Source organism: Cyprinus carpio, chromosome A5, assembly GCF_018340385.1.
Source record: "Cyprinus carpio isolate SPL01 chromosome A5, ASM1834038v1, whole genome shotgun sequence".
In the NCBI taxonomy this organism is placed as follows: Eukaryota; Metazoa; Chordata; class Actinopteri; order Cypriniformes; family Cyprinidae; genus Cyprinus; species Cyprinus carpio.
Genome location: NC_056576.1, coordinates 16,503,166 through 16,529,171, shown reverse-complemented (window position 1 = coordinate 16,529,171; position 26,006 = coordinate 16,503,166). Strand labels below are relative to the sequence as shown.

At 37.9% G+C, this 26,006-nt stretch overlaps 1 protein-coding gene across 7 annotated transcripts in view; it reads left to right on the top strand.

Annotated features, from left to right (window-relative positions):
* LOC109082848 (tenascin-like) overlaps positions 1–26,006 on the top strand; it is a 69,000-nt gene that overhangs the window by 40,792 nt on the left and 2,202 nt on the right. For 5 of the 7 annotated variants that reach the window (XM_042755399.1, XM_042755404.1, XM_042755397.1 and 2 more), the window contains 20 exons: positions 349–900; positions 2,367–4,055; positions 4,807–5,070; positions 5,159–5,274; positions 5,956–6,109; positions 8,074–8,343; positions 8,540–8,725; positions 10,011–10,100; positions 11,699–11,962; positions 14,434–14,709; positions 17,888–18,160; positions 18,929–19,051; positions 20,022–20,165; positions 21,064–21,183; positions 21,287–21,430; positions 21,704–21,834; positions 21,997–22,129; positions 22,252–22,403; positions 24,250–24,346; positions 24,477–24,638. In XM_042755399.1, the coding sequence (XP_042611333.1) occupies positions 426–900; positions 2,367–4,055; positions 4,807–5,070; positions 5,159–5,274; positions 5,956–6,109; positions 8,074–8,343; positions 8,540–8,725; positions 10,011–10,100; positions 11,699–11,962; positions 14,434–14,709; positions 17,888–18,160; positions 18,929–19,051; positions 20,022–20,165; positions 21,064–21,183; positions 21,287–21,430; positions 21,704–21,834; positions 21,997–22,129; positions 22,252–22,403; positions 24,250–24,346; positions 24,477–24,638 (5,263 nt within the window). In that variant the 5' untranslated portion in view covers positions 349–425. The remainder of the gene's footprint in view (positions 1–348; positions 901–2,366; positions 4,056–4,806; positions 5,071–5,158; positions 5,275–5,955; positions 6,110–8,073; positions 8,344–8,539; positions 8,726–10,010; positions 10,101–11,698; positions 11,963–14,433; positions 14,710–17,887; positions 18,161–18,928; positions 19,052–20,021; positions 20,166–21,063; positions 21,184–21,286; positions 21,431–21,703; positions 21,835–21,996; positions 22,130–22,251; positions 22,404–24,249; positions 24,347–24,476; positions 24,639–26,006) is intronic. The other 2 variants (XM_042755410.1, XM_042755413.1) reach the window with 2 other exon arrangements.

Here is a 26,006-nt window from a genome sequence, read left to right as displayed (position 1 = left end):
CCTTTTCCTTATGTCATGACTTTCTGTGCAAAGTCTATGTTACAAATCCACTATAAACCTTAGGTTTTATTTTTAATTCATCATATTATTTAATTTTTAATATTGGTTTAAGATTTATATTCTAAGATTTATTAATTTATTTAAGTTAATATTTATTAATTTTATCCATCAATGTATTTAAAATTCATTAAATGACTGGATTTTCATTATTGATGTAATTTATGTTTCATTTTCCATTTTCTAAGGATAAGTGCATTTTGACACTAGCTTTCCAGTTCACACTTGAATAAGAATTAGAAAGAAATGTGTAAAAGCAATCTGAGTGACTGCTCTAATTCCATTTTGCAGGATTAAACCCACATCTGCAATATCTTAAAACAGTTTGAACAATCACACCACTAGGAAGAGTCAAGGAACAAATCATCATGGGGATGCGAGGCCTGCTACTGGCCTGTGTGGCAGTAGCCATGTTAGTTCATCTCTCCAGTGCTGGCCTGGTGAAAAGAGTACTTAGACACAGAAGAGAATCACTGTCACCAACCATTGAGAACTTGACCCTCCCAAGTCCCGATCAGCCTGTGGTTTTTAACCATGTATACAACATCAACGTTCCCTCTGGATCCCTGTGCTCTGTGGACTTGGATTCACCTGGAACAACACCATTGAAGCCAAAACCGGCCAATCTGCAGTCTGACCAACACATAGAACACACCACGGATGAAGAGAATCAGATTGTTTTTACGCATAGGATTAACATTCCCAAGCAAGCTTGTAGTTGTGATAACCACATGCCTGACCTGAAGGATATTCTGAACAGGCTGGAAATGCTGGAGGCAGAGGTATCCAGTCTAAGAGAGCAGTGCACCAGTGGAACAGGCTGCTGTGGTGCTCAGGTTACAGGTGAGGCCAAATATTACATAGATATTTTGATAGTCCATTAGGAGGCTGAGACTCATTGCAAATGTATTCAAAACAAACAAAACAATGCTGACTAAGTTCAAATGATACTTCATGCCAAAATGGAAACTCTCACCCCAAAATGGAAATTCTTTACTCATCTTCACGTTGCTCCACACCTCCGTACATTTGACTTCCGTTATATAATGGACAAAAAAAATTAAAATACTAATAAATAAATAAAATAGACATTGAGACATTTTTCAAAATATCTTCTTTTATGTTCCATAGAAAGTTCAGAAATTTTTGGAACAAAGTGAGGGTGAGTAAATGATGACAGAATTTTAATTTTGGGGGAGCTATCCCTTATAACTTTTAGCACACATAACATACATACAATGAAAAAAAAAATCTTTTTACATGCAGTTGCTCAGAGTTTAAACACTACATGAATATCAGAGGAGGCTGATAGCATAAAGGCTCTGCTTACTAAACTGACCAATCAGAAAGAATATCCAAACGACACAAAGCTATTTGCTTCCATCCAAAATGTGGCAGAAAAAAAGGAGAAAGGCACAAGCTAAATACAATTTGCCCTCTTCTGCATACATATATAGAGGCATGAACATATACATAACCAGTCATTATCACAGGCACTGTAACCATTCAAGCCAACTGGCTTTTAGTACCACATTAATGTGTCATCAAGCCTGCTTGTGGTCAGGGCAAGAGGTATCACTTAAAATAAACTCAGACCTGCTGCAGTCTTTTATTGTTTCAAACAGTATGTCTTTATATATCAGCCTCCCCAAAAATTCCCTCTCTGACTGTAGATATTTTGATTCATTTCATCCTCACAAACGACTTGGGTCATTACTTATCTCAACTTTTGATCTCGAAACAGACCTGTCAAAATTGGTTTTGCTTTTTATTTCGAAGCAGCATCGTAAAAAATAAATGATCTGATTTATTTATTTATTTTGTAGTGAATCATGAACATGCAGTGCAACCAGTGTGCTCCAACTGATTGCAATGACTGGTTCTTTTAATGGATATTTTTAGTGACTCAAACACATACAGCTTTCAGCTCACATTAAATCAATGTATTTTTACATGTAAAAATCTATTATTTACATACTGTTATATGACAGCATATAGTTAAAAACACACATTATGTATTTTGTCTGTATTATTGTACAAATTTAAATGAATTGTTGCCACATTGTGATGTTAAAGTCAAACGGCAGTTATTGGATTACATTTATTTACACACACCTTTATATTTTTTTCTTGTTTTTTTTCATCATTGAAATGTCTGCTTTTTAGTATTTATTCTTTAAAAATACATTTGTAGAAATGTTAATGAAACCATTAGGGAATCGTTCAATTCTGTACAATTCCCATTCCTGTCTAAACCAGCATGAAAGTGTTTCTCAGCATAAGCCAAAAATGACTAAAAACCTCTTTAGCAGGTGAAGTCACAACCAAACCCTACTGCAGTGGCCGTGGCAACTACAGCACTGAGACCTGCAGCTGTGTGTGTGAGCCCGGTTGGAAGGGAGTCAACTGCTCTGAGCCAGAATGCCCAAATTTTTGCCAGGATCAAGGCCGTTGTGAAGACAGCAAGTGTATCTGCTTCGAGGGCTTCGGAGGTGAGGACTGCAGCATCGAGCTGTGCCCTGTGGATTGCGGTGAGAATGGAGAGTGCATCAACGGAGCTTGCATCTGTGCGGAGGGCTTTATCGGTGAGGACTGCAGTTTGACCAACTGCCTAAACAACTGCCTTGGCAGGGGCCGCTGTGTGGATGACGAATGTGTATGTGAAGAGCCTTGGACGGGCTTTGACTGCTCCGAGCTCATCTGTCCCAATGACTGCTTCGACCGTGGCCGCTGTGACAATGGAACCTGCTATTGTGAAGAGGGATTTACTGGGGAGGACTGTGGGGAGCTTACCTGCCCCAAAAACTGCAACCACCATGGCAGGTGTGTCAATGGACAGTGCGTCTGCAATATTGGCTATAGCGGAGATGACTGCTCCAAGCTAACCTGTCTCAATGACTGCAGTCAGAGAGGGCACTGCTTCAACGGCAAATGCATATGTGACCCTGGGTTCGAGGGCGAGGACTGCAGCATTCTTTCCTGCCCTGACAACTGCAATGACAGGGGACAGTGCATAAATGGTGAGTGTATTTGTGATGTTGGCTATGAAGGTGATGACTGCTCTGAGCTTTCTTGCCCCAATAACTGTCACGATCGTGGCCGATGTGTCAACGGGAAGTGCATTTGCAAAATGGGCTTTACTGGAGAAGACTGCAGCATCAAGACCTGTTCCCATGACTGCCATGGACGCGGAGAGTGTGTAGACGGCAAATGCGTTTGCCATAATGGCTTTGCTGGAGAACACTGTGGCATCAAGACCTGTCCCCATGACTGCCATGGACGTGGAGAGTGTGTAGACGGCAAATGCGTTTGCCATGATGGCTTTGCTGGAGAACACTGTAGCATCAAGACCTGTCCCCATGACTGCCATGGACGCGGAGAGTGTGTAGACGGCAAATGCGTTTGCCATAATGGCTTTGCTGGAGAACACTGTGGCATCAAGACCTGTCCCCATGACTGCCATGGACGTGGAGAGTGTGTAGACGGCAAATGCGTTTGCCATAATGGCTTTGCTGGAGAACACTGTGGCATCAAGACCTGTCCCCATCAATGCCATGGACGTGGACAGTGTGTAGATGGCAAGTGCATTTGCCATGATGGTTTTGCTGGAAAAGACTGCAGCATCAAAACCTGTCCCAATGACTGCCATGAGCGTGGACAGTGCGTGGATGGCAAGTGTGTTTGCCATGCTGGTTTTACAGGCCACGACTGCAGCGAGTTGACTTGCCCCAGTGACTGCCATAACCGAGGACGTTGTGTAAATGGTCAATGTGTGTGTAACATCGGATTCACTGGAGAGGACTGTGGTACAAAGACGTGTCCCAACAACTGCCTGGACCGTGGCTACTGTGAAGATGGAAAGTGTGTCTGCTTTGAGGGGTACACCGGTGAGGACTGCTCTGTTCTGACATGCCCAGCAAACTGCAATGACCAAGGCCAGTGTCTGAATGGAATGTGCATATGTGATTTAGGCTTCACTGGCGACGAGTGCTCTGAAAGTAAGTCACTATAATTTACACTAGCATATGTAACACTGCATATGTGTAGGTTATACATACACTTTTATGGCTGTTATACTTTCTCGAAAGGAAAAGCAGGTGTTTCATGATTTTTGCAAAAACCCAATATGAGCTAATTGAATACCAATAAGCAATAAGCCGAATGTGCATTTTCTTTGTGAGCACTTCAAATGGTCTTTGAGAAATGCATATTCTATTCTATTCTATTCTATTCTATTCTATTCTATTCTATTCTATTCTATTCTACCAAATTAATTATGAATAAATGATGTATGTGTATTTGCACTCCAAGTGACATGAACAAAACAGATCATTAAACCATTATTTGCAATTATTTGTATGACAGTTCCTGTCATCCAAAATTAATAATTGTGACATCGCTAGGATAACATCAGTGGCATCATCAAACAAAATTGCACAAACAACTGTTTCAAACAGGTTTCCCAAACACTCCTCCCCGTCTGCTATTGGTCAGACTAACCAGTAGTTATGCCCTAAACTCATGTCATTGGTTGAGTGTTGCTATGACAGGAAATGTTGTTAACATTACCATAGAGCCACATTGTTTTAGGAAATCTATCTATAAAAAGTTTATTTAGTTGTCCTTGCACATTCATCTGGCATGAATGAAGTGAACAGTTCAATATTAAGGAAATGTCCTGCATGTTCCTCTTTTATTCAGAGGTTCTTAACTAAGATTAAGTCAATAATTTGACATTTCAAACCACAGTCTCCCCACCCAGAGACCTGACTGTGACTGAGGTTGATCCAGAAACAGTGGACCTTGCCTGGGTCAATGAGATGCTTGTGACGGAGTATCTTATCACCTATGTGCCTACGGCTCCTGGTGGCTTGGAGATGGAAATGAGAGTTTCTGGTGAAAAGAAGACAGCCACTATTAGGGAGCTTGAGCCTGGCATAGAGTACCTAATCAGTGTATTTGCTGTCCTGAACAGCAAGATGAGTGTCCCTGTCAGTGCCAGAATAGCCACACGTAAGTCACCCATCATCATGCTTACGAAAATTACTTGTTATTCTGTACTGAGTTGATTTTGCTAAACTGCTTTATTTCCTACAACCAGATCTTCCTGAACCCGAGGGTCTGAAATTCAAATCGGTTAGAGAGACCTCAGTGGAGGTGGAGTGGGACCCCTTGAACATTCCGTTTGATGGCTGGAACCTCATTTTTAGAAACACAGTGAGTGTCCTGGCATCTTCCATAAGTCTCTAGGGTGGCTATGATCTCAAAGTCTATCTTTGCCCTCACAATTTTTTCCTAAAAGATATAATATAAAAGAACCCCTCTGTTTGCAAGTAATAGTTTAAAATGAGAAGCTCAAAAGGCACCCAGTGGAAAATAGCTAAGTGGTGCCACTAAGCAAAAAGCTACTGTTGAGAAGTCAAGACAAAACACACTAAGAAGCTCCTGGCAACAGCATGCGTGACCATGTGCCACAAAACTGTTATTGTCTCTGTAATGCTTTATTTTCTTTCTCAAGGGTTTATGCAAACTCCAAAAAACAGCACCATTAGAACATGCAAACCTCCCCAACATCCCTCTTTCAAAACACAGCTTGGCAGTCACATTCACGCATTCACAGTTTAGAGATGTCAATGCCAAAATAACTCTCACTGTGAATTAAAACACTCACCCAAGTATAATCAGCTAATAGACCAAAGTATTTACTCTCAGGACACCCTTTCATTACCCTGTAGTTCATGGGAGCTTGGTTTTGTTTTCCTGAGGTTGCTTCTTTGATAATTTGTGGTGCTCTTTTATTAACCAGCAGAACCTCTGACCAGCGATCTGTTATTAGATTTAATATATTCACCAATTCAGTTCACCAAAATAAATAAAATAAATCTGTTTGAATGGCAGAAAGAAGAAGATGGAGAGATTTTGAACTCTCTCACCCCTCCTGAGACCACCTTTGAGCAGTCTGGTCTTGGACCTGGACAAGAGTATGAAGTCAAGCTTGAGGTCGTTAAAAACAACACCCGTGGACCCCCAACAAGCAAGAACATTGTCACAAGTAAGCAGTTATCAACAGTAATTAACTGGTGGCCATGACCAGTCTGCTTTTTTTCTGGAATTTCTGATTTTTAAAACACAAATTTAAAGAGACAGGATGTCTTACATGAAATAAGAAAGAGTAGTCAGTGTTTATGTTAATTGTCGGTATTTGCAGTGAAATGAGCTGCTGAGCACTTCAAATTATTATTTTGAGTTAGAGTAACTGGATGTGTTTGTGTTAGTTTCTCAAGACCTTATTTTGCACCACCACCAGACCAGCTAAAATATTTACACTACTATTCTGAAGTTTGGGGTTAGTAAGATTTTTTTTTTAATTTATTTATTTTAAAGAAATGAATACTATTATTCAGCAAGGATACGTTAAATTGATCGAAAGCAGTGGTGCGGACAGAACTCTGGAGGGGCAGGGGAGTAGTGGTGTGGCAAGGGCACATTCTCATTTGGGACTGGACCTAGATTGGACTGAAAGGGAACTTTGCCATTGGTGATTAAAGGGCATGCCACTGATCAAAAGTGACAGTGAAGACTTTTACATTGTTAAGGTTTATGTTTCAATAAAATGCTGTTCTTTTGAACTTTCCATTCATCCAATAATCCTAAAGCACGAAATTAGCATACTAGAATGATTTCTGAAAGATCAATTGATCAGATTAGAGAAATGAATTCAGATGAAATTAATGAAAATGAAAATTCAGCTTTGCCATAACAGAGATAAATTACATTTTAAAATACATACATAAAAAAACAGTTATAATAATAATATTTCACAATATTACTTAATATTTAAACACATCTAGTTATCATCTTTATTGTTCTAGGTCCTAGTAATGATATGGAATATTTTTTTTTTATTATATTTATATATTATATATTATATTTTTCTCATATGAGTCTTCCTAAATCAGTATGAAACTAAAGAAACATTCTGAATAATATTAACATTTTTGTATCACACCACATAATCTGAGTAACAGCTACAGAAAAGAGCATTAAAGCTTTTTTATCCTCTTCAACCATATGATATGATATATGATTGTAGGATTTCAAAAATGGCTTATGGTTTGCTGAAAAACCTTTTACCATTGTAACATTTCTAATGCTGTCAGTGCAAGTAACCAGAGTTTCCCTCCATGACAGGCTGTTTTCGCTGTCTTACAAATGTCTAAAAAAATCTCCAAGCATGCTTCTAATGCTCCATCTACTTTATTTCTTTGACTTGTGCCACATAGGATTTGCATTAAAGGGGGACTAATTGCTCAAAGTGAGTTCTCTCCCTCACTCTCTGTGTGTGGGAGGCACCACTCAGCAACATGAGAAGCTGTCCTCCTGTGAGATAACTAGTGCATTGGAGTATCTCAGATGCACAAATCTACTCTAAGCTACATGCAGTTCCTCTGTGTTATCTTAAGTTCACATAAGTATGAGCTCTCAGTACATTTCCTAATCTAACAAACAGATTTTCCCACGAAAATAAGGACCTAGGCAGCTAATTTGCACTGTTTTTAGTTTTATAAAATGTAGGGATATAGCAATATATATAGCAATAAATAATAACAAATACCACCCCCCCCCCATTCAGGGAATTGTTAAAAAAAGAACATTTACCAAAGTTTTTCTTGATTGATTTAGAACTATTTTATTTGCAACGTTTGTTTTAGTTATGTTTTATTTTATTTACTATTTTATTTTTTTAATTTTTTTATTCAGCACAATGACAATATGAAAAGCAATTCTTTAATTTAGGAAAAATAAATTAATAATATCACGTTTAATATTTTTCTTACATAGTATAAATGGGTCTTTTTCAGTAAAAATGTATATTTTAGGAGAGTGATCATCATATTTAGAGGTTCTTGACATCAAAAACTGTATAGCAGCTGTTTTTAGCTCATCTGCTTGCATACATGTTCCCATTTTGTTGCTTTTTTCCCAGCTGTCACAAACCTCTCCTCTCATCCACAGTGATTGATGCTCCCAGCCAGGTGGATGTGCGTGATGTGACAGACACTACAGCCCTTATCACCTGGTTTCAGCCTGTCGCTCAGGTGGACAGCATCTCTGTGTCCTATGGCCCAAACACAGATTCCTCAGACAGGAAAACAATCAAGCTTTCCTCCATGGATACACAGTACCATCTGGCTGAGCTGTACCCTGACACAGAGTATGAGGTCTCTCTCATGGCCCGCAGGGGAGAGATGACCAGCTTTCCAGTCTATGAGACCTTCACAACAGGTACAATCTATCTTCAACAACTAGAATTCATTTCAGAAACTTAAAGTGAAAATTCAGTCTGCTTTAGCAAGTCTACTGATAATTGTGTGTTGTACTTAGACCTGCACTGAAGCAATTTTTTACTTGTCTTGCCCTGGAGGATAACTGTACGTCTACAGAAAGTATTTTCTTTCATCCACATGTTGGCATGTTTCAGACCTTGATGCCCCCAAGCACCTCAAGGCAGTTGAACAGACAGATGAGAGCATAACTCTGGAGTGGAAAAACAGCAGAGCCAACGTCCTCAATTACCGCGTCAAATACGGCCCACTTTCTGGAGGGGAGCATGGAGAACGGGTCTTCCCCAGCGGCCCACAAGACACCACTCAGGCTAAAATCACTGGTGAGAGGCCAATTTGAATAACCCAATAATTCCTCGCCAGAGATCACACATCAATTACAAACAGATCATAGAGATCAAAAACTATGTTCGAAAAGTGAAATAAAATTAGGCTCAGGTGCAGTTTGCCCCAAACACTTAAGCAATTTTCAATAAACCAGTTTATTTTTATTTTAATACATGGAAATGACCCATCTGCACTTCTAAGCCATTTGTATCCTATTGAAATTAGAAATGTAGTTCTCAAGTGTTGAAGGGTGAAGTCATATTTTCAAAAAGCATTCTCAAACAGGCTTTAAAACAATTGGAATCCCACTGTAGGTCTGAATAGAACTAGGCTAATTCAAAATTTTCCAACATTTGTATGCGTCAAAGCTCCATATGTTTTTTTGTTTGTTTGTTTGTTTGTTTTTGTTTTTTTCCCATACTTGTACCTATTAACACTTTATTTCTAAATGAGCGCATTTGTTTTAGTAATGTGAAATGTTTACATGACTAAAAGGGAATGAGATGCTATCCTTTTTGTTGGTAATGCCTTATTCATGCCTTAAATGAAGTAACACTGATGCTTCAATGTGAAAATCCCAGTCAAAATGGGAAAGCAGAGGCTTTCTTCGTCGCAGCAGCACTTCTATTATACACTTGTGCTTTGAGGCAATCTCCTGTGCTAATTCTTATTCTCTACAACCATGTGTTACCACAAGCAGGGATTATCATGGCTGGGAGAAAAATATATTCAAAATGGAAAATAGATTCTTTGTCTGGTTTGCTCCTTTGTCCTTGGGAGGCCTGTTCCCTGTAAATAAGGTGGACGATCTGTTCGGCTAAATAATGCAGAGTCTCTCTCTCTCTCTCTCTCACACACACATATCACTAGTTGTCTCTTTCGCACAGTTATTATCTGTAATTGCTGTCACGCCTGTGATTTTATTGATAATGAGCTTCCTCTGTATTAGGCGTAATTTCATGCTGGAGGACTCCTGCACAGTGACCTCTGCAGGAGCCAATACAGCCATTAAAAGGGGTAAAGTGTGGGATTTGGGCTAAGGGGTCTGAGAATCGCTTGCATGATGGTAAATATTGTTTCTGGCCTGTGGAGAAGCTCTTTGATGTGGCCACTGAAAGGCATTAGATTGATATGGCGTGCAGATGAAATTGAAACCGTGCAGTGGCGAGTACGAAAACAATTGCCTACCACGGAGTTTCCAAAAACAACTTATGTGAGAGATTAATGGTTTCGTTTTGTCTAATGATTTGAGAGAATTGAATTTGTTGGGCTCTTTTTTAGGCCTTAGGCCCGGGACGGAGTATGGAATGGGAGTGACGTCAATCAAGGAAGAGCGTGAGAGTTTGCCTGTGACAACCAATGCTGTGACTGGTAAGACTTAACAAAATAGTCACTAACTTACATGTGTTTTACTTCGTTCATTGTGTTCGTCTTCCCCCTTTTCTTCTCTTATAAAGGCCAGTAAAGCCCAGTTGTAGGGTATGTAATATTTAAACGATTCACTCACTCTTATGTTGAAAGTGAATGAGGACTGGGGTTATCAAGTAGCAAAATGACAAAAAAGCAACATGTCAAAGTGCTCATGTATCATAAAAAATGGTCCATATGACTCCTGTGCCATAATCCAAATCATCTAAAGCCTTTGTGTGACAACCAGACACATAATGTAAATTGTGATTTATTGAAAATAGTGACATCCACCATAGCCCTTTTTGGTTTGTTTATGTTGGATTTGTAAATGATTCATTCTTTTGAATTGGATCATTTTAATGAATCATTTTGATCCAGTTCACAAAACAGGTCTAAATGATTTGGGCTGCGTTTCTCCATAACAATTGATCTTAGAGCTTAAGAGTGTTTTCTATGAGTCTTTTTTTGATCGATTGTTTTTGTTTCACGTGCGTTTCCCAAAAAAGCACTTAACACGATCGCACGTAGCCGTGTTTTAAGTGCTACTTAGGAGTCGCTATCCGTTCGTCAAGTACTGAAATGTCAATGCTCGGTTATTAAAATGTTAACCTAATGCAGTGTTCCAGACAACTCGGATATAATATAATATAATATAATATAATATAATATAATATAATATAATATAATATAATAAATATAATATAATATAATATATATAATATAAATATAATATAATATTTGTATTAAATTATATTATATTATATTGCATTATATGTATTATATTATACTTTACATAATAATATATATTATTATTTATATATTATATATATTCATTTTTTTCAGTCATTTAATTTAGATGTGTATTTCTATTTTTTTCTTCCCTTTTTAATTCTTTTTCATTTATAAATTCATTTAAAACAACAGCAACAACAAAAAACAACAACAACAAAAAGAAAACTAGTAAAAAAATGTACAATCAAGTACAATCAAATCCTTATATTATAATCAGACTGCACTTGAATAAAGTTAAAGGTGCAATCTGCCGTGTAGTTGCTGTAGGTGACCGCATAAATCTGTCTTCTTACAATGCACTTAGGGCTTTACGATTACTTAAGTGCTACTTAAGTTACAATGCTTTTGGGAAACAGACCGTAATATTAAGATCAGTTGTACGATCGTTTTTACAAACTTCTTAGGCTTATGAAGCTTTTGGGAAACACAGACTTGGTCAGTTCTCAAGTTCATCTCACTGACTCAATCATCTGGTTACAATAGTTAACAGCCCCCTGGATTATCAAAAGTAGCTTCAGAAGATTTTGAATATAACAAACTATTTATTACTTTATTGTTTGTATGGTTCTTTTGTATTCCTCTTTAAGCTTAAAAGCTCCCATTCCCATTCATTGTAATTGTATGGAAAAAACAACCAAGTTTCTCCTGTTGTATTCCATGGAAGAAAATACAGGTTGGGATGACATGAGGATAAATAAATGATGACAGAATTGTTAAAATTTTTTTAAATGAACTTGATCTTTAATGTAATGTCCCTGTCCTCTTAGATCTTGATGCTCCCAAAGACCTTGAAGTAAGTGAGACCACGGAGACCACATTGGCACTGGTTTGGAGGAGGCCGGTCGCCAAAATCAACACCTATGAGCTGGTGTTCACATCTGCGGATGGCACAGAAACTGAATTGGAGGTACCTGGTGCTGCCAATACCTACATCCTGACTGACCTGAATCCCGGCATGCTGTACACCATTAGCCTGACTGCCAAGAGAGGAAGAAAGATGAGTGCCCCAGCCACTCTGTCAGCATCCACAGGTTTGTATGCATCATTACATTTTCATTTTTATATTAAGAATGAATCTTCACATCCCCTTTACTTTTGCCTCTAGAGTGACAAAAGCAATATTGGTTTGAATCATAAAATAAGCTTTCAAAAATATGATTTGAATCTATTTGTTTTTTCACCCATAAACATTTATTCAGCAGGCCACTGAGGATCTGAAGGCAACTCTGGAATTTATTATCTTTGCTATTTTCCCCCATAAGTGTCAATATTTCTTTTGGAGTTTCAAGATACTGCAGTCCTTGTTCTGTGAATATGAATTTAACATTTTGTAGCTCCTTATCATGAGAAAACTTCCATAAAAATCTCAAAACATTCATATTGTCAGTATGCCACCATGTACTGGAAACTGAAGCCTAATACCTCTCTTTTCTGCCCTCATTTATAGAATGTGGGTTTATTTTTTCTTTTTAGAGAAAAACCAATGAAAGCCAAAATCTCTGTGGACAGGGTGCTACTTAATTAACTTCCAAAATTTTGTTACCAAAATGTTCTTGCTTATTTAACAGGATAATCATTAACTTATACCAAGGAGCTACAGAATATAACATCAGTTGTTTGCCTTGGTCGCCAAGACAAGACAACAGATATAGTGTTTCTCAAGATCCCAAACACACACACTCACACACGCACAGAAACCTCATTCATGTGATAATTGTCAGAGTGAGCCCACTCCCCTTTTGGATTTGTGTGATTTGACCACAATGAACTGTGGGGTGGACTGATAAATAGGACACATGCTGAGCCGCCTGTTAAAATGTTGTCTCTGAACTCACCAGTACTATAATCCCAATGCATTTATTTCAGCAGCCATTATCGGCCTTAGATACAGCACACAAACATGGGCATACACTTCTCTCAGACCCGATGGAAATGGGAAGGTGGGGGGCAGGGAGACCTTAAGGGTCTGGTTTTTCTTCTGTTCACTGAATGCTTCTTTGGCATGATTATAAGAGTTTCAGCTTGTAACATGATGACCGAGACCATTTCAAATGAAACATATGAGGATACAACCAGGCCAAAAAAGAGAGAGCAAACAGTCACATTTGCATGCACAAAGTGGGCAAATTTTGTGGGCAAAAAAAGTCTATTGTCAATAGTGTAGCTATTTACTGTATGAAGGAAAGCTTACACAGAAGTCACTTTCAAACCAAGAGGCTTTCTGTTGGTGAACACAGCAAATCCTTGAGACCAGTTTTAACCCGTTGCAAAATCTCTGTGGTGAAATCTTTCATCCTCACTCAAATTTCCCATATGGATACCCATTAAAATGACTAAAATTTGCCTGCAAAAATTTGCCTGCGAAAATTCACCAAACAACGGTAAATGTGACGTGTACATGTTTACAAAAAAGGCTTTATCCAAACACCCTTGAGGATCTCACAGTGATAAAGCCATTCTTTTATTCTATCTCCTCCCATTAATGCATGCGGGCAGTGAAGGCCATTCCTCAGACATACATGGGCTGCTTTCATTGGAGGGAACTCTATTGGGTAATTGTGCAAAATGAATCAATTTCACCAAATTTCAGTTCCCATGAATGACGCGAGATGATCAATGAGTTGTTTTGCTGTTTGACAGCTTCATATTGTTTCATCTCCAGGTTTCTAAAGCGACAACCGGCCCTTATGCCTGGGAAGGTCATTCACCTCATCCCCATTGTCTCTCTCCCTATTTGCACGCCACGTTTCTGCCCTATTGAATGTGCATAGACAGGATAATGGTTAGCCCACCATGCATTTCTTAGCTATCTGCCCCCACTTTGCCTGTGAATGCTGACAATGCACAATGATGTTCAATTATAGGTTGCAATGCACCGTGCTGCATGGCTGCCTCCCATATTTGAAGTGTTCAGCGTACCTCTGCTCAGGCAGGCTAGGCAGGACCTTCAAAAATTAATGGCTTTTCTTAGGGCCATTAATACCAAAGCTGTCTCAGCAAGCTGGCGTTGGATGTTAATAGGCTGCAAGAGAAAAGACTGCAAATTAGTTTGTTTGTCACTACAACTTTCTGACAGTTATTCTTCACAGATATTACTTTTTAAGTTTAAGTTTTTTTTTTTTTTTTGTTTGTTTTTCACTGCATGGGCAGATGTTCCTGTTCTGTTTGGAACAGATAGAGATGAATTTGTTAGGAGTAACAAATTAAAAGATTTATTGCTCATAACATGAATTATTTCCCTCTAATTGTTAAAATGCTTTGCATTGTTTTGAATAATGTAAAACACTGTACAGTGTGGATTTTTAAATGTCTTTTGCTTGTTTTCTGGTCTTTTTGTTTTTACCTCAATTCATTCGGCTCCAAGAAATAAAAACGACCATCAAAGAGAGAATGCCTTAAGAAATCAGCCAAACCTGTTCAGTCACCATTACCTATGATGTTCTTCTTCTATATGTACCTTTTCTTGCCAAATTAATTATCTTCTGATTTATTTGTCATCCAGATGAAGAGAAGGCTCAGGTGGGCAACATCACCATCTCTGATGTGTCCTGGGACAGCTTCAGTGTGTCCTGGGAGCTGGACAGAGGAGAGGTTGAGGGCTTTCTGGTTGAAGTATCTGGCCCAGATGGCTTATCTGATGGCCAGAACTATACACTATCCAGCCAGGAGTTCAGCCTGGCTGTCTCTGACCTCTCCCCTAGTACTTTCTACAGAGTCGTACTGTATGGGCTGTACAAGGGAGAGCTCTTAGATCCTGTCTTTGCTGAAGCCATCACAGGTATCAATTCTTGCCCAATCTTGGACCAGCTTGGTCATCTTTTGCCATCTCTTCCAGTTTTCTTTGGATCAAATGCTGTGTCTCAAGCAGCAAAACCGACTAACATCTTTTCTCTTTTAATGTGCAGTTAATCACATCGCATGTTGAATTAAAACACTTTATTATTATTATTATTATTATTATTATTATTTCAACCAGTATTAGCAGTCTTCGTAGTGTACTCATCTCTTCATCTACTATCATTTGGTAATGAAACTCATTTCTAACTAGTTTTTTTTTGTGTGTGTGTGTGTGTTTTCCACTATTAATATAGAAGGTGAAGTAAGTATTTGGGCATTTTCAACAAAATAATGAATATAATGCAGCGATATCCAATATGACTGATTTCAGAAGAAATCTCAATTAACTGATACTTTTAGTCATGTGACAATATCTGCATGGTCGAATAATATCTCCGAATTGAATTTATACTACAGCACATACATACTTCGCAATCAAATGCAGTGCATAATCTGACAGTGCATAATTTCAGATGCAGATAATCTCTCAAATGTGCAAAGCACTAACAAACCAAGGCTCTTTTAAGTCAGCGACTTAAATGGAATGTCAACACTCTTCCCATCTGCTGAATTATGTTGAAGTACACTGACATTCAGAGCACACCTGCACTTCATCATAATGCCTCCCCACGCATTCACGTCTGCATAATCACCAGCACAGCCTGCAGGTGCAGTAAATGACCTCTGCCTGTCATCACTGGTGCATTTGTGTTTAACGGGCAAAACAAAGTTAGACTAATGATGGCTTTTTCATTGTAATTGACAGCGGCATTCAACTCACATTGTTGGTGAGTACATTTAAATCATTTAGTTTGTGGCATTTATAGTCTACTAGCACACCAAATTGTATTGTAGCAAACATACATGTATTAGGTGCATACCAAAGTTGTGCACCTCCTCAGAGAGTCAGCGAATAGAGGGGGGGCCGGGCTGGGGTGTACTGCCATGGAAGTGATCCTGAGGAGTTTTTGTCGCTTCTTGTGAAGGATCTTTTCAGTATGCACACCCAGTTCTCTGACCCTGCACTACTTCTCATTCTTTTGCCTCACTTTCACACATTTTCTTGGCGTTTATTAGCCAGTGGCTGCAGGGGCCACAGTTGTAGCAGTCTCTCAAGTCTGCATGCAAATAGGCAGAGGAGAAGGGGAACTGATTGGATTTCTGTTAACCTCCTCTCTATTCGTGTCACATGACCCATGACCTATTGCCTCGCTCTGGCTTGTGTAATACTAGCTTTTAAAATCAGAAAAGTGTACAGTATTTACAGAATCTTCAGTAGTTTTCTCACTCATGGTTTGCATATCCCTACTGTAACATTTAGCTGTGTCAACACAGATATCCCCCTCCGAGGTTTTAGCTGCCTGCTGTAGAATTACTGCTTCCAGACCTTGTTTCTGTAGGTTAGCTGGCACCTTTTCCACCTCCACAAACAGATGCCTCTTTGTCAAACCGGAGCAACTTAGAAGCCAGTCAGATGAAAGTGATCCTTGGAGAACACATGTTAGTACTCTTGAAATGCCTACAACACTGCTGACACTCTTAAACAAGTGAACAGTGCTAATGAAGAGGGACAGCTCCACAGGATTTGTCCTCGCTGCTTTTCATTTCCAACACTTTTCAATATTCAACAAACATCTTTTCTGTTTCACATCATCCAGAGCTTTAGAGGAAGAAGAGGTTCAGTCTGGTCAAGGATCTTTTTTCTTTTCTTTTAAAAGTTTGGTTTTAGGACAACAAGGCTCTGTTAAAGCTTTGCTGGTTTGGAACAATACTACATTGCTTTTTGTTTTTTTTGGACATTTGTGATCTCAGTATTCAGTATAGCTACTGAATTTCCATTCCATTTCCATAATTTGTTAATTGTCCTCTATATCTAGAGGAGACAAATTAATATAATAATTAATGAGTACACTCTCTCTCTCTCTCTCTCTCTCTCTCTCTCTCTCTCTCTCTCTCTCTGTTGTTGGTGATAAACAAGATAAATCCCAAATTTCATTTCTAAACATAAACTATATGGTTATTCCTTTAATTTTTTTATTATTGCATTTATTATTTTATTATTGCATTTATAAATAAACTACACATTTAGAGTCTGGCTGTTGGATTGTTAAACGTCTCTGCTTTTGACTTTTCTAACCAGCCTTTAGAAATTAGACTGAGCAAAAATAAAAAAAAAATACAATATCAAATTAAGTACAGCCTTAACTGTATTAGCATATTTTAATTAGGTTATTATAATAAGTCAATATGCTCCACCTTCTCCTTAATACTTAATAAAGCCTTAATAAGCTGAATGTATGGTGCTATCGTTGACTTCTAAAGTAAAGACAAGTAAACTAATATGTAAAATGTGTGTGAGGCAGTACTGTTTTTTGGTACATGAAGAGTAAACCACAGCATATTAAAACTGGACCACATTCTGGCACATACATAGCTATTGTTGAAAATACAATGCATTGCTTATGTGGTCAAAGACATCCCTGAAGCTTTAGGTTTTCAGTTTTACATATCCTTGCCACAACAATTGCTTCTCGAGAGACGTCCCTCTCAAAAATTCACATCTTTCATTGTCACTGGCTTTCTTACAAGATCAGCTAAAAACGAGACAAAAATGCTTTTCCAAGATGAGCCCGTCTGTCAGTATGATTATTATGGATATGTCATTGTCCAAGAACAGCTCTGTCTTGAACCCTGCATGACTGCTATTATATGATGATAAAATTAGATCTTGGAACCTAATATAATGGTGGAAAATACATCAATGTCATTTTATTTTTCCTATACTAACCAACATATTTCATTCCATATTGTTGACCATATATCTAAATTAAATTTACTGGCTCACTGATTTCAGCATCACCTGCCATAGATATAGGAACAACTGATAGATGACTGAACAATAGCCTGTTTTCATGCATGAATAACATAATCACTGAATTGTCTCTTATACAGCAATGTTTTCCCCTTCTCAGATTTATATATGACTTTTTAACAAACACCACAAACAGGGGTAAATTGGTTCAGGGAACCACATTTGCAGTTCTTTGCCATTTAACCTCTTCTAAGTTCATTCCACAGAGTTTACAGTGAAAGAACAACTTTATTATTTTGTCAACCAGAAGCTGAACCTGAAGTGGAGCATCTTTCAGTCTCGGACATCACCCCGCACAGTTTTAAACTGACATGGACAGCACCAGAAGGCATCTTTGATACATTCACTCTCAAAGTCGTCGATTCTAACAGACTGGGACAACCTCTCCAGATCAGTGTATCTGGAGACAAGCGAACAGAAGCGGTGACAGGTCTCAGTGAAGATACGAAGTATGAAATCGAACTCTTTGGGATCCTTTTGGGACGGAAATTCCAGCCCATTTTGATTGTAGCTCGAACAGGTATTTGGATTTTTAAGAGAAGCTGGTGGAGGAACCACTAACTAACCCCCCACACACCATCATCTTCAATGCATTAATGTTTCTTTCAGCTAGTTGTATAGTTTGGTCAAAACACACAACACAGCATAGCAAACCTTTTCATTGATCCACTTCCTACTTTCCCATTTTTACAAATTTACAACATCACTCATATTCTTTTTCCTCATTGAGTCCACAGAGTAGCTCAAAAGTCTCTGTTTTATTTTGTCTGTCTGTATCTGCTGTGTGATCGAAGGTTTTATTTACAAAGCAGGACCAACTATTTTGTGTATTTGTCCTGATTGCGTGCTTGTGTCTGGTAATCTTCCTTTATCTATAGTGAGCTTCATTTTCCACTCGTGTCTGATGTTGGCATGTCACACTATTGTGTCTCTGTACTGGGGGGCAAGTTAATCTGCTTGCATCTGTCACGCAAGACTCTGAGGACCAGTGTTGAGACATAGCTTTAAGGCCAGGGCTTTTGTCTGTGTGTCCTTTCTCTGTAGTCACACAGTTGGTCATCCTCATGTCCTGAATGTTTACTTTGATGCATCTGTTTGTTGCCACAAGATAAATGGGGTAGTTCAAGAAGTTTCTTTACACCAACTGTATATTTGTTTCTTTTACAGACTGCAATTCCTTTTTTCTGGGGAAAGGTTTTGTGTTTTAACTCCTATTTGTCAAATGCTTGAACACACATTTTTAACAGTATATTTTTGTTTGTTTCTTCTGTGTGTGTCATTCCCACAGGTCTGGGAACACCCAAGGGGATACGCTTTTCTGATGTGACAGATACATCAGCTACTGTTCACTGGACTTTGCCCCGTAACCGTGTAGACAGCTACCGGGTCACCTACGTGCCTGTTCAGGGTGGTAAGTGGCGTGGTCATGGTTTCAGTAGTTACTTTTTATGTACATTACAATTCAAAAGTTTGTATATTATCATATATTAGTACAACTGAAAATTACTGTTCTCAATTTTGATATATTTTAAAATGTAATTTAATCCTGTGCAAAGATGAATTTTTTGCATCCGTTACTCTAGCCTTCAGTGTCACGATTCTTCAGAAATGAGTCTGATATGATGATCTGATTATTATTGTTATTATCAATGTTTTTTTTTTTAATATTTATTTATTTTTATTTTTTATGTTTTTTACTTTTTTTAGGATTTTTTTTTTTTTTTTTTTTTGGATGAATAGAAAGTTCAAACAACAGCATTTATACATAATAGAAACATTATATATGTATTTACTTCAAAAAAAAAAAAAAAAAAAAAAAAAAGAACATTCTTACCCAAAACGTTTGAAAGGAAGTGTACACATTTATATATAGCATATAGCACATTTGGATCTCTTGTTTAGGAAATGAAAGCAAAGTCTTCTTTCCGCCTAGTTGGCACACATTCCATCTTAAGAAAGTGAGACTTAACCGTATGATTTTCTGTGCATTTGGATGGTTGCCTGCTGGAAAATCATAGTATTATTTGTACTTCCTCAGTTTATGATTTGTCATAAATTATATCTTATGTAAAATATTGCATAAGTTGCGGAGGAAATTCTCTTAGACTGCCGTCTTGGCATAATAAATTGATTGAATTCAAGAGATGTCCCTCTAAAGTCTCATAGTGTCCTTTTGGCCTCTGTGATCAGTGCAGGTTTTTAGATCAGGCCCATCTTAAGTTACATGAATCTATCAGTGCATATAATAAATCAAACCAAACTGTTTTATCCATCAGCACAGCATTCTTGCGTAGCACCATACCAATTAATCACAGATAATGCCGCCCTCTAGTGACAAAAGCTAGTTCTAGTTTACTCCAGTGTTCTGTCTCCCCCTGCAGGAAGCCCTATGACACTGAGAGTAGATGGAGGACAGTCTCAAACCACGCTGCCCAGTCTGAACCCTGGAGTAACCTACCAGATCACTGTCATCGCTGTGAAGGGCTTGGAGGAGAGTGAACCAGGATCTGATAGAGTCACGACAGGTACGACTAGAATATTATTATAATCAGTGTTGGGTGTAATGCAAATACAAATTAATTAGTCACTTACTTTTAAGTCAAAATGTAGTGTACCTTCATTACATTTTAGATTCTGTAATATCATTACTATTTAATGACCTTAAGTTACCTTAGTTACATTTAAGTTACTTTTTAGCATTTTAACATGTTTTTTAATAAAATGAAGGTGCTTTTAATTTTATACTTTTATAATATTTTATAATTTTATAAAATTAAAGTACTTTTATTGAATTATACTTGTCATGAGCGAGATCTATAATATAATATATGCCTATAATATGTATATTATGTAATGTATTATGTATTATGTAATGACTTATACAGGATGAACAAGCAGGAAACAGAGACACTAATTTCAGTTTGTTCAGAAGTAAGTTAAAAGTAACTTAAAAATAATGTAGTTGCTTTTTCAATTAATTATTTAATTAATTGATTTAATTTCAATTTTAGAGAAGTCCTAAGTAATTTGTAGTGCATTACTATTTTTGAATAACATTGATTGTAATTTCACAAGTTGCATTTTCCTATAGTATAAGGAATAGCAATGCTCTCACCATAATGCTTGAGTGAATAGTTATTATTAATTATTAAATCATTGAACATTAATATTATAACATATATATATTAATTACAGATTAATTATAGTTCATTCATTAATAATGTTAATATTATACAATAATAAATAATTATTTGTATTTTTTATTTGTAGCGCCTCATATTTATAACTAGAATCTGTATTAATCAGTACAGTGAGTATGAGATTTTGCTTTCGTCTTGCAGAAGCCTAGTAATCGACTACAAGCTGTCTCTCAGTGATTTTGCTTCTCTCTTGTCTCTCTGTTTTGTATTTGTTGGCCTTCAGCCCTGGATAAGCCACGAGGTCTGACAGCAGTCAACATCACTGACACTGAAGCTCTGCTGCTGTGGCAGCCGTCCATCGCTACTGTGGACGGATATGTCATCACTTACAGCGCAGACAGTGGTAACAGCTCAGACTGTCATTAATTATTCTTGAGGGAAGGCTGTTTCTATAGACAAAAACAATAAAGCAGTGAGTCTCAGTTGTGTGTTCTGTTCTTTGTCAGTGGCTCCAGTGATGGATCGGGTGTCTGGGAACACTGTGGAGTTTGAGATGAGCTCACTCACACCTGCCACATTATACACCGTTAAAGTCTATGCTGTCAGAGAAGCAGCCAAGAGTGCTGCAACCAACACAGAGTTCACCACAGGTAAGGGGAACACTCACTCACCCTTACAAACAAACAGCACAAGACTTCTGAATACTCATAAATAAGCAGTATTTCATTGGTGTAGAGAAAAACAGCACACCTTCTGACATCTGATCCTACTGGGCAAAAATACATAAGCTCCTTTGACCTGGTGAAAATCATAAAATCATTTTATGATTTGTGCATTGCCAATCATAAGTGCATGCTTATACCATTTGTATTTCATTAAGAATTCTGAATGCCAGGTTAATAACCAAATACCCTCTGCTGCAGATGTTGATGCCCCTCAGAATCTGGCTGCCAGTAATATTCAAACAGAGAGTGCCATGTTGACATGGAAGCCACCAAGAGCAGATATCAGTGGGTATATCCTCAGCTTTGAGTCCGCTGATGGCATTGTCAAGGTGAGTGGACCGCTTGAACACACAACCAAACTTTAAATGTGATTTACACCATTAAAACTGAAGCTTGGTCATTTTTCTGATCTATAGTGATTACTACATGCATGGTCCAATGACGATCCTGTGTTGTACTGAAAAGTTTCTTGTTTTCTTCTCTTGGCTCAGGAGGTCGTCCTCAGCCCCACAGCAACATTTTACAGCATGTCCCCGCTGACTTCCTCCACAGAGTACACAGTCAAACTGCAGGCCATCGCTGGGCCAAAGAGAAGCGGAATCATCTCTACAGTCTTCACCACCAGTGAGCCAAAGCACAACGTCATTACATGATCACAAACTCTTTTTTTTTTTTTTTTACTCTTAGTTGTGAATACTGAACAAAATAAACTAGCCTCTGGTCAAACACTTTTTTCTTTATCACAGACGGAGTGCTGTACAAGCATCCTAAAGACTGCTCGCAGACTCTGTTAAATGGAGAAACAACCTCAGGCCTGTACACTATTTACCTGCGTGGAGATGAGACTCAGCCTCTGCAGGTCTACTGTGATATGTCCACTGATGGAGGTGGCTGGATTGTGAGTTATTCTTTTTCAAATAACCTGCAGGATAGAAAGATTCACTGTTCTGATCCTAGAGAAAAACAACAAAAAAAAAAAATATATATATACTGTATATTCTAAAGGTTCAATTCAGGTCCTTCTCAAAAAATTAGCATATTGTGAAAAAGTTCATTATTTTTCCATAATGTAATGATAAAAATTAAACTTTCATATATTTTAGATTCATTGCACACCAACTGAAATATTTCAGGTCTTTTATTGTTTTAATACTGATGATTTTGGCATACCAGCTCATGAAAACCCAAAATTCCTATCTCAAAAAATTAGCATATCATGAAAAAGGTTCTCTAAACGAGCTATTAACCTAATCATCTGAATCAACTAATTAACTCTAAACACCTGCAAAAGATTCCTGAGGCTTTAAAAAAATCCCAGCCTGGTTCATTACTCAAAACCGCAATCATGGGTAAAGACTGCCGTCCAGAAGGCCATCATTGACACCCTCAAGCGAGAGGGTAAGACACAGAAAGAAATTCCTGAACGAATAGGCTGTTCCCAGAGTGCTGTATCAAGGCACCTCAGTGGGAAGTCTGTGGGAAGGAAAAAGTGTGGCAAAAAACGCTGCACGAGACGAGAATGTGACCGGACCCTGAGGAAGATTGTGGAGAAGGACCGATTCCAGACCTTGGGGGACCTGCGTACACAGCAGTGGACTGAGTCTGGAGTAGAAACATCCAGAGCCACCGTGCACAGGCGTGTGCTTTTGAACCAGAAACAGCGGCAGAAGCGCCTGACCTGGGCTACAGAGAAGCAGCACTGGACGGTTGCTCATTGGTCCAAAGTACTTATTTTCGGATGAAAGCAAATTTTGCATGTCATTCGGAAATCAAGGTGCCAGAGTCTGGAGGAAGACTGGGGAGAAGGAAATGCCAAAATGCCTGAAGTCCAGTGTCAAGTACCCACAGTCAGTGATGGTCTGGGGTGCCATGTCAGCTGCTGGTGTTGGTCCACTGTGTTTTATCAAGGGCAGGGTCAATGCAGCTAGCTATCATGAGATTTTGGAGCACTTCATGCTTCCATCTGCTGAAAAGCTTTTATGGAGATAAAGATTTCGTTTTTCAGCACGACCTGGCACCTGCTCACAGTGCCAAAACCACTGTTAAATGGTTTACTGACCATATTACTGTTGGCTCAATTGGCCTGCCAACTCTCCTGACCTGAACCCCATAGAGAATCTGTGGGATATTGTGAAGAGAAAGTTGAGAGACGCAAGAACCCAACACTCTGGATGAGCTTAAGGCCGCTATCGAAGCATCCTGGGCCTCCATAACACCTAAGCAGTGCCACAGGCTGATTGCCTCCATGCCACGCCGCCATTGAAGCAGTCATTTCTGCAAAAGGATTCCCGACAAGTATTGAGTGCATAACTGAACATAATTATTTGAAGGTTGACTTTTTTTTGTATTAAAACACTTTTCTTTTATTGGTCCGGATGAAATATGATAATTTTTTGAGATAGGAATTTTGGGTTTTCATGAGCTGTATGCCAAAATCATCAGTATTAAAAAACAATAAAAGACCTGAAATATTTCAGCTGGTGTGCAATGAAATCTAAAATATATGAAAGTTTAATTTTTATCATTACATTATAAAAAATAATGAACTTTTTCACAAATCAGGTTTTTTTTTCATATGAACTGTACATACTGTATATTCTAAAGGTTCAATTAAAAGTATCAGTTCGATATAATTTTTCTGATTATTATTTAATATGTCAGGCTTTACAGGGTTAAATTAAAGTCTCATTACACAGAGAGAGCAAAAACACGGGTCATTTCAATATTGTGGTACCTCCATTCAGGTTTTTGTGAGACGGCAGAGCGGTAAAGTAGAGTTTTTCAGAAACTGGAAAAACTACACTGCAGGCTTCGGTGACCTGAATGATGAATTCTGGTTGGGTATGTTTACATCTGTGCACACATATCGGATTGCTTATATTGGAATAGGAAGTATAGAGGCCCTAAGGTATTATGATATGGTGTCATTTTGATCATGTTTGTCTACAAATCTCATTCTGTCTGTCTGCAGGTCTCTCTAACCTCCATAAGATCACCTCCTCTGGGCAGTATGAGCTGCGTGTGGACCTCAGAGATAAGGGCGAGTCTGCATATGCGCAGTATGACAAGTTTTCAGTCTCTGAACCACGCAGTCGCTACAAAGTGCATGTTGGAGGATACAGCGGCACTGCAGGTAAAGTCTTAGATCTTTCTTTCATATACATACAGGGATTGGGCAGTATTTCAGTTACATGTATTTACAGTAAAATACATATTTGAAATACAAAATCCTATTCAGTATTTTGTATTTTAAAGCCTTTGGAAAAAATAAAAAAGTAATTTGTATTTAAAAACACTCAAGATTAGTATTTTTGTATTTTTTTTTTTTAAATACATCAAATACTTTGTGCCAGTCAACCTCTTTATCAGCCTCTTTCAACCCAGCATTCATGCATGTGAGCTGCAGCTGTACAGCTCTATTCGGCATTGGGTGAGCGACTTTTCTGGAATGAGATAAGTTGAGGATGTCATGGTCAATTGTATTTGTTAAATAAAGTTAAAATAGTGTATCATTCAGATTTGCCTTCAGTTAACATGAAAGAATAAAATAATAGATAGATATAAAAAGAATAAAAGAGCACCGACAAGGGGAAAAATAGCCTTAGTCAATCAGTTTTGTTAGTTAATCCGTTGTTGTTTTTTATCAACTAGCTTGTCAAATTTTATAAAATCATTAAATCAAACTATTTCTAGGTATGACAATTCATACTGAGGCGATGATATTAAGTGTGAATAGTTCAATCAAGTGTTAATTGATTTAACTTTTTCTAAATCGTTTACATAGAAAAAGGCCTATTGGTGTAAGCAAATGTATACAGTATGTGCAGATTTTAGTGGGAAAATGTTAGAGTGAAAAAGAAGAATGGACAAATGGTTGAGTAAAAGAGTGTGATGTGCTTTATGCAATAACACTTATTATAAGTGCAGTATGCAGCGAAAGGAAATTCAAGTTCACACTAGCATGTCAAGCGGTTTTTCTGTGCACGCTCTGAGACAGAGTGGAATGGCGACAAGTAGGCCTATACTATTGGCTTAAAGGCCCTTTCACACAGGAAGCGGCAAGTCACTACACACTACACACTACACAGCTGCCACTTTCTCTCGTAGTGGAAGCAGTTTGTGCAGTTGAAGCCTTGTTTATACTTTCACCAGCCTCTACACCGCAAACCTGCTGACTGCGCACTTCTCTCTAAATGTTTTTATTTATTTATTTATTTATTTTTGCATTTAGAATAGGTCCAGATAGATTTCAGCCTATAGGGATGCCTACATTGGATGGCCAAATGCACATGTATTTTGAGTATTTTCAAAATACAAAATACTGTATTTTATTTTAAATACATTTTCATGTGTTTATGCCCATCTCTGTATGTATGTACACTATATATATATATATATATATATATATATATATATATATATATATATATATATATATACATGCACATGCACACACACACACACACACTTGTTTTATATATAGTCATATATATATAAATAT